Source organism: Petaurus breviceps, unplaced genomic scaffold, assembly GCF_028583685.1.
Source record: "Petaurus breviceps papuanus isolate PSGF00001 unplaced genomic scaffold, PetGlider_PUasm1.0 90792, whole genome shotgun sequence".
Lineage (NCBI taxonomy): Eukaryota > Metazoa > Chordata > Mammalia > Diprotodontia > Petauridae > Petaurus > Petaurus breviceps.
Window position 1 is genome coordinate 17815726 of NW_027187347.1, and position 8517 is coordinate 17824242.

General features: G+C 39.5%; 1 protein-coding gene across 1 annotated transcript in view; it reads left to right on the forward strand.

The window, feature by feature from the left end:
* ADPRH (ADP-ribosylarginine hydrolase) overlaps positions 1 to 2481 on the forward strand; it is a 72227-nt gene extending 69746 nt beyond the window's left edge. Inside the window, exon 15 of the mRNA XM_069069982.1 lies at positions 85 to 2481. Coding sequence (XP_068926083.1) covers positions 85 to 169 — 85 coding nt within the window. The 3' untranslated portion in view covers positions 170 to 2481. The remainder of the gene's footprint in view (positions 1 to 84) is intronic.
* Positions 2482 to 8517: the final 6036 nt, after the last annotated feature.

Consider the following 8517-nt stretch of genomic DNA (forward strand, 5'->3'; position numbering starts at 1 on the left):
TTGGGTCACTGTCACCCATTTTGACCAGTTGATCACCTAAGACATGATGATCACTCCTAAACTTTTACTCTTCTTCCCTTGTAGTACGAAGATGTGGTGCGTTTCCGAACCAATGACCTTGCAAACAAACGTGAAGACTTTTGCAAAGCTGGAAATACCATGTGTGTAGTATAATCCCTGGAGATCTTTGGAGGGGAGCAAGTGGTTTCATTCAGACTTCCTTTTATTAGATTAAGGATTATACCTCTCTGTCATTATCTACAAGTAGCACACAAGTACTCATCAGTATTTTCATTGATGTATTTTGTTTAGATATATGTGCCAATTAGTTCCCAATAAACAATGCCCCCTCCTGCCCAGGACCTTTGTATTAAAAAGTAGTAATTAGGCAAAGCTATCTAAGACAGCTGTAATTTTTCACGTAATTCACAGCACACATAATTTTTCACTTTTATGGTTTCCTCCTTCTTGGTTGAAAGGAAATATGTCATCTGGGATCAATATTGACCATTGCTATTGACCCGAATTTCTTTGCCTTTTAGGTTGTCTTTTTTTGCATTATTAAAATCATTCTGCATATTGTTCTGTTGGTTTTGCTTTTCTCACTCTATATTAGTATATGTGTCCCCATGTTTCTCTAATTTCTTCATATTCATCATTACTTACTGTCTAATAATATTCTATAGGAATTCCCATTCCCAGCCATTCCCAAGTCACTGGACATAATTTGTTCCCAGCTTTTAACTATTATTAATAGTGCTGCTATGAATATTTTGATACCTTGGGGGCTATTCTTTCTGTCACTGATGTCCTTGGGGGGTACAAACCCCATTAATAAGATCATAGTGCCTAAATTAGTAAGTGCTAAATAGTAATAATTAATTACTATTAAATAATAATTAAATAACAAATAATAAGTAATGCTAAATTAATTCTTGTTGACTGACTAGATCAAAGGGTATGAACAGCTTAGAAACTTTTCATGTGTAATTAAAAATTTTTTTTTTCAGAATAGTTGGACCAATTCACTGTTCAATCAGCAGTGAATTAGTATATCTGTCTTCCAGCATTGCCTTTTTCTTTTTAATATTGTAGTCAGAAATGACCCTATATCTTTACGCTTTCTACCTAGAACCATACCTCTTATTCAGCAGAAACTTTTACAGGGGAAAGTCCACAAATTCCACAGAATAGTCAGATTGCTTTGTTTTAATGAAATTGTGCTATGGTGAGTATACTGAGAAAAAAAATACACATTTGAAATTTGTAGGACTTAGAGGAAAGGAAGGTAGAGTGCATCTTCTCTAAAGTACACAGGAGTGGGCATATTCTGAAGTAATAGGGGAAAGACACACAGAATTCCATTTCTCTGGTACCTATTTCCTCCTCTGAGTTCCAGGATTCTTTTCTTTTGGTGTTTGCTTTGAGAAATTAGATGGGTCTTCTCTATGGGGCTTAATGTTTAAGTGGACAGAAATGAAGGGAGCTGATGGGTAAATTATTTGATGGCACATCAGGAGTGAAGCTTAGCTAGTCTCTCCCAATTTACAATTCGAACAGCAAGCTTCCAGGGGCTTTCATTACAATGAACAACACGAACAAGGGCCAAAGGGCATTGTACAGAATTCAACAATGGCAGCATTAAGAAAACACTTTCTCTTAGAGATAACCATTACAACATGAAAATTGCTCACTTAGAGTCAGATTTCAGAGTTAGAAAGGATCTCAGAATTTATATACTTGATCATCCCATCTAGTGCAGGCATCTCCTCTAAAATCTTTATCAGGGCCTCAGTTTCCATGTCAGTGAAATAAGGAGCCTGTGCTGATTGGTTTAAGGAGGAGATGACTAGAATTAGTTTAATTCTATCTGTACAAAAGTATTCTAACCAGAATTATTCTTCATAATAAAATAACTAGAACCAACTGTGAACCCAGTGACAAAGGAATGGCTGAATAAATTGTGGTGGTATATGAAGGTAATAGAATATTATTGTTCCACAAGAAAGGACAAATATGAAGATTTCAAAGAAATATGGGAAGGCATATGAAGAGATGCAGAGTAGCAAAAGCAGACCCAAAAGCATGACTATAACCATATACATGAAAATAGTAAATTCATGTTAAAGATGCAAAATGACTCTGTTACTGCCATATAAAAGTTCATATGCACATCTTCTGTTTAACAATTAAGCCAAGTCAACAAGTACTTACTTGCCAGGAACCCTGCTAAGCACTGGGGATATGAATACAAGCAAAAAGAAAGATATTCCCTGCCCTCAAGGAGCTTACCCTCTTATACACATAAAAAGGAGCTGAAATGATCAGTAAATAATAGAAGTGTATGGTTATATGTACAATCATTTGCAATCACTATTTTATTCCATTCATTTGCTTTTATTTTTGTATGTTGTTTCTTTGTTATTGTTTATGTACTTAAATATACTTGTGTTAAAATGTATTAATAAAAAATAAAGAAAAGTGAGGGTATTGGACTAAATGACACTGTTTCCCTCTCCCTTTAAAATCCTATGATCTGGCCTTTGCTTTTAAATATTTTCAGGAATTGTAAACTCACTATCTCCTAAAAAGCACCTATTCCCTTTTTCTTTTTTTTTTTTTTATTAAGCAGTTGGGGTTAAGTAACTTGCTCAAGGTTACACAGCCAGTTATTTCTGGGTGTGGTGGTAAGTATCTGAGCCCAGATTCAATCCCAGGTCATCCCGACTCTAGGACCAGTGCTCTTACTCACTGAGCCACCTGGCCGCCCCTATCCTATTACCTTTTTCAATAGTTCTAATTGTTAGGAAATTCTTTATTCTATCAAGTTGAAATTTGCTACCCTGTACCTTCCTCTCATGGTCTAGAACTTGAGAGCTACGGACAGTAAGTCTATTTGCTTTTACATGTCATTCTTTCAAATGGTTGAAGATAACACCCATATTCCTTCTATTTTCTCCATGATAAAACCCCCCAGTTCCTTCTCCTATTCCTCATATGTTCTTCTCCAAATACACTCTAATTTGCTATTATCCCTTTCAGAATGTTTTATTTAGAACTCAAATAATATTTGGACATATATATATATATATATATATTATGTAATCTGATCAACTGGATGCTAATTTCTATTAATGAAACCTAAGATGTCATAACTATTCTTTATTGTGACCATATTATGCTAAGTCTTATAGGCTCACAAGGCTTAGAGCTAGATAGATCATCTAGTTAAAATTCTTTCTTTCACAAATATGGAAACAGGCCCAGAGAAATGAAGTGGCGTATTTCAGCTTACACAGGTAGTAATTGGGAGAGGCAGAATCTAAACCCTTCCTGGGGCCCTGAGCTCCCGATTAGGACTTGTCTGAGACCCATTGTGCTGCTGGCCTCTGACCATTTTCATGCCATGCCACTGTCCCATACCATTTCTCAGCCATCCACCCCTTTCCAGCTCTTGCTTTCAGAATGCTAATCAAATACTGCCATTCTTGGAAAGCACATGTTAGTGAATTGCCCTATACATCTACTCACCATTCCTCTTATTTCCCGTTCCAAAACACCCCTCCCTGGTCAACTCTCTCTTATATGTAGCATCTTTTCTCATTTGAATGTAAGCTCCTTGAGAGCAGGCTATCTTCTTATATTTGTGCCCCCCGCCCTTATCAAGTGTCAGGTATATAGTAAGTGCTGAATTAATGTTTATTAACATTCATTCATTCTTCAATTAATCAATTAAAGTATACTAGTTGGAGAGTAAGTCTGGCTTCAGACTGACTGACATTTTGTCCCTTCCCATTCCTCTTGAAAAAGTCATGGTTTTGACCACACTTTCTGCATAGGAACTATCAGTCACCTGGGGGGTGGAGGGTCATTCAGTGTAGCTGTAGATGTAAAGTTCCCTGGGAGGGGGATCCAGTGGACATTCAGGAATAAAGTTTCTTTCTCTTTTCTCTTCCTTCCTTCCTTCCTTCCTTCCTTCCTTCCTTCCTTCCTTCCTTCCTTCCTTCCTTCCTTCCTTCCTTCCTTCCTTCCTTCCTTCCTTCCTTCCTTCCTTCCTTCCTTCCTTTCTCTCTCTCTCTCTTTCTTTTTCTCAACATAATATTGAAAGGTATTGCTGTTTGCAGTCCTGTGGCCCCTTGGTCTTAGCTAGATTATAAAAATAGCTTTAGCTTTAGATCTCCATAGATCTGGAGCTGGAAAGGACTTCAGAGAATATCTAACCCAACCCCCCACATTTACAGAAGAGGAAACTGATGAACTGGAAAGTGATTTGCACAGGGGCATAAAATCTCTAAGCACAATGGGCTAGATTTTGGATCTAACTCCTTTGCCTCTAGAATCACTTTCTACTATATCATACTGCCTCCCTGTCTACTGTGGGATTAAGGGCATATAGCAGCACATTAGCCGAAATACAGAAAACACTTTATGAGCAGTTCCTATTGCATATTGAGACAGTTTGGTCCAGAAATGAAATGCATTTCAGGGTCCTGTTTTCCCAGGGACCTTGTCGTATAAGCCTCTGTTTGACTTTTAAAGACATTCCTCACCTATTCCCTCCCTATCTTTCCAGTCTTCTTTCACTTTATCCCCCTCTGCATAATCTATGATCCATCCACCTTGGCTTTCTTGCTGCTCACACAGGACACCCCATCTCCTGACTTTGTGTCTTTCCACTGGCTGCCCCCATACCTGGCTCCTTACTTATACCTTCTGACTCCTCTTGCTTCCTTCAAAACTCAGCCCCAGCCCTTACTCTCTGCAGAGGACTTTCCCACCTACTCCCATCCTACCCCTAGTACCTTCCTTTGGAAATGACTTTCCACTGTATATAATTTGCACTTACAATTTTTCCATGTTGCCTCCCCCATTAGAATGTAAGTTCCTTGAGGGAAAGGATTATTTTTGTCTTCTCTGTATCAGCACAGTCCCTGGCACAAAAAAAATTGCTGATTGATTGACAAATGAGCTGGCATTGAAAAATATCAACAGCAGAATCTGCGTCATTCATATGGGAGCTCAAGATTCTATGGAATTGACTTGGGGCCTTGCTCTGTGATATGAGGGTGTGGTAGAAGCAACATCTATTTACCAGGGTTTCCCCTACCATGTAGATTAGTCTAAAATTTTCCTAAAAAGGCAAAGTCACTGTCCCTGAGGTTTACTTGGTCCAAAGCGCTAAGACCTGAGCTGTTGACCCTTTGCTGTTGACCAGATACATTTGCCTGGTGAGATGAAGAGTATGACATCTATCTGAACCAATGCTGCATCCTTGCTGAGTACTCTTTCCATGCTATGCCTCAGTAAACTTTTGGATAACTGTTAGATGATCTACAAGCATCTCATTACATTCTTATATTGAAATTTGATCACCAGATTGGCCTGAATGAGATCTGACGTAGAGATTTCTTTGTTTTTCATTATTTCATCTATTTCCCTCTTACTAAACCATACTAAGGTCAAGAAGGAAACTTTGCTCTTTAAAGAAGAATACATGTATAAATAATGCTGGTTTAAAGGCAAGCAAACTGTGATTGCAAAGGATTCCAAGGGGTTCTTTCTAAAACTACTCAAAATCCCAGGGGGCTTTCAGGAGGAGAGCCCCACTTGGTTTTCAGGAGAAAGATAGTCAAGACACTGCAATCTTTTTGGAACCCATCCCTTTTCAGAACCAGACAAGGAGAGGAATTTTTCAAAAGAGCTACTGAAAGCAGAAAAACTCCTGACAGATCAGATAGGGAGGTTAGGGGCTGGCAAGGCAACCCTTGCCTAGTATGTTGGAAGAAAAAGTGTATCTACTACAAGAAGCCTGGGTGAAAATGGAATGGGGGAACAAAGGAAGGAAACATGCATGTGTTTTCAGTCTTTCGCTATCTCCAACCTGAGAAAAGTTTCACAGATGCTTTTCTTGAATATGGCCTTGAGAAATGACCTTTGAGAAAGTACATTCCCAGAATCACATAAAACTTAACAGTAAAAGCCCCAGTGAGGACATAGCTATTTAGCATTTACCAGTATGTAAAGCTCCTTTTCAAAGACTGTGGTTTTAAATTAGAATTAAAAATAAGTATCATTCAAAGAGCGACAGAGAGATGTATGGTGGTTGTGGGAAGGCTGGAACCCATAGCAAATAAGGAACTCTGAAGAAGAGCCAGAGTAAAAGATGTCGTCCAACTAGTGTATGATTTAAAAAGATGAGACAGTCCTATGGTGAGAGAAAGGACTAATTGATGGAGAATCTATGAGCTCTACCGGTGACCTTTCGATGTTGAAAAAAAAAAGAAAGCAGGTTCCCAGGATGTTGAGTAGGCCCTCTGTGATGAATGAAAGAATGAAAGGGGGAAAATATATTTAAGTGCTCATAATATGCCAGGCTAAGCACTAGAAATACAAATATTAAAAAGACAGTCCTTGTCCTCAAGGAGCTTACATTCTAATGGGGGGAGGGGTGGGCATTAGGAGTAGTGTCCAGGGAAGGGTATTTTGGGAAATCATAGGGCAGTTAATTGACACATCCTTCCTGGAAGAAGTGTTATCAGAACAACAGGATGGAAAGCAAGACAGAAAGAGTGGAGAAGTATGATCCCAGGGAGTTGAGAGTGAGTAATTTAGTAGCCTGGGTGAGGAAGCTTCAGAGCTGAGTGGTTTACTTCCCCATGGGCACCAGCCTCTGTAATCTGGAAGGTGAAGCAGCAGTAGGGAAGTGTGGGGTAAATTAATGGGAATGTGGAAGAGTCACACAGGCTTAATGGGTTGAATTTTGTACTGCTGGAGAGAGCATCCACATCAGCGTGGTCAGATATAACTCCTCTTGTCATAGAATGGCTTAGGGTTGCCCTTTTGTGATTACTCTTCAATTCTGGGGAGAAATTGTTGATATTGGTCCAAGTTTTCTTAGTGAAGATGTTGAGCTCCCAATTGGTGATGGCCAAAGTCACAACGAATTAAACATGGAGTTCCTTCAATCTATTACTTAGCTTATTGAACCACAGATTTTTCCAAGAATAGATCATAGGATGTTAGAGCTGGAAAGTGGCATTAGAGACCACCTAGTCCAACCCTCTTATTTTACAGATGTGGAAACTGAGGCCCAGAGGAGTCAAGTAACTTTACAGTGATCAGAAAGTTAGCCAGAAGCAGAGTCAGGATCTAGAGCCATGTTGAGGTTATTCAGATTTCCAGCTCTGACCATCCAAACCAAAGCAGGTTATATTCTTCATCCTTTTCCCGCCTGTGCAGTATATGACCTCCTGACCTCTCACCAATTCCCTGTCTACCTTTTCCTTCCCACAAGGTCTTCCCTTAGGTGGTATTTATTGCAAAAATCTGTTTTGTCCAAAGGGACAACAAACCACCCAATCCACAACTATAGGGCTGTGCTATAATTAGAGAAAAATCATCAGCTCAGACAGCATATTCATAACTAAGAAACAAAACTGTCAAGCTAAGCAGAAAAAGAGAGGAGAAACTAGGGAAAGGAAGGAGGAGAAAGCAAGATAAAGGTGAAGCTGATAGCCAGAGGTGGTTCATATTGATGCACATAAATGCAGGGCTTGCTGGTGTTCCCCAGGGACCTGAAAGCAATTTCTCTTGGTCATTGGGCCACAAACTGTGGTTTCAACACTTCAGTGATTAATTTCCCTTCAAAGGCTAGGTTTGGCCTTCCCACCCACCCACTGGGCTCTGATAGATCTACATTTAATTTGCCATCTGAATGTGAATATCCTGCGTGTGACTGCCACTTGGTCTAGCCTTGAGCCTGCACATTTCAGGGGGCAATTTGAGAGCAGGGAATCTTTCTGAGCCACTCTGGGCCTCTTACGTCCTGTAACTGTGCCCTTTTCCCATCATTCAGTCCAGGTTTCGGTTTTATGGTTCCTCTTTGGGTTTTTAACCAATACCAATAATCTCCATCTCTTCCCTAGTTTTTCTATACCCCATCTGGGGGAAGTGGCAGGGGAGACAATGGATAGGACTTACTTCCTCCCAAAAAATAGATAACCCCTTTCAAGCTTTTGTTTGAAAAGAGTTTGCTACCATGTACTATAAGGGAATACACATAATGGACTAAAATACAAGAAGAAAATTACATTGTAAAAATGGTCCCTCGATTTATCACAGAATCACAGATTTAGAGCTGGGAGGGGTCTAAGAGGCCATCTAGTCCAGTCGGCTCATTTTATAGAAGGTTCTTTATTTAGTCAATCAATTTGTTGTTGTTCAGTTTCAGTCATGCCTGACTCTTCGTGACCTCATTTGGGGTTTTCTTAGCAAAGATACTGGAGCATTTTGCCATTTTCTTCTCCAACTCATTTTGTAGATGAGGAAACTGAGGCAAACGGGGTTAAGTGACTTGCCCAGGGTCACACAGCTAGTTAGTGTGTGGAGCCAGACTTGAACTCAGGTCTTCCTGATTCCCAACTTGGCACTGTATCTGCTGTACCACCTAGCTGATGAACATTTAGTATCTGCTTAACACTTATTGACTGAAAGAAGGAAGGATGCAAACACTTGATT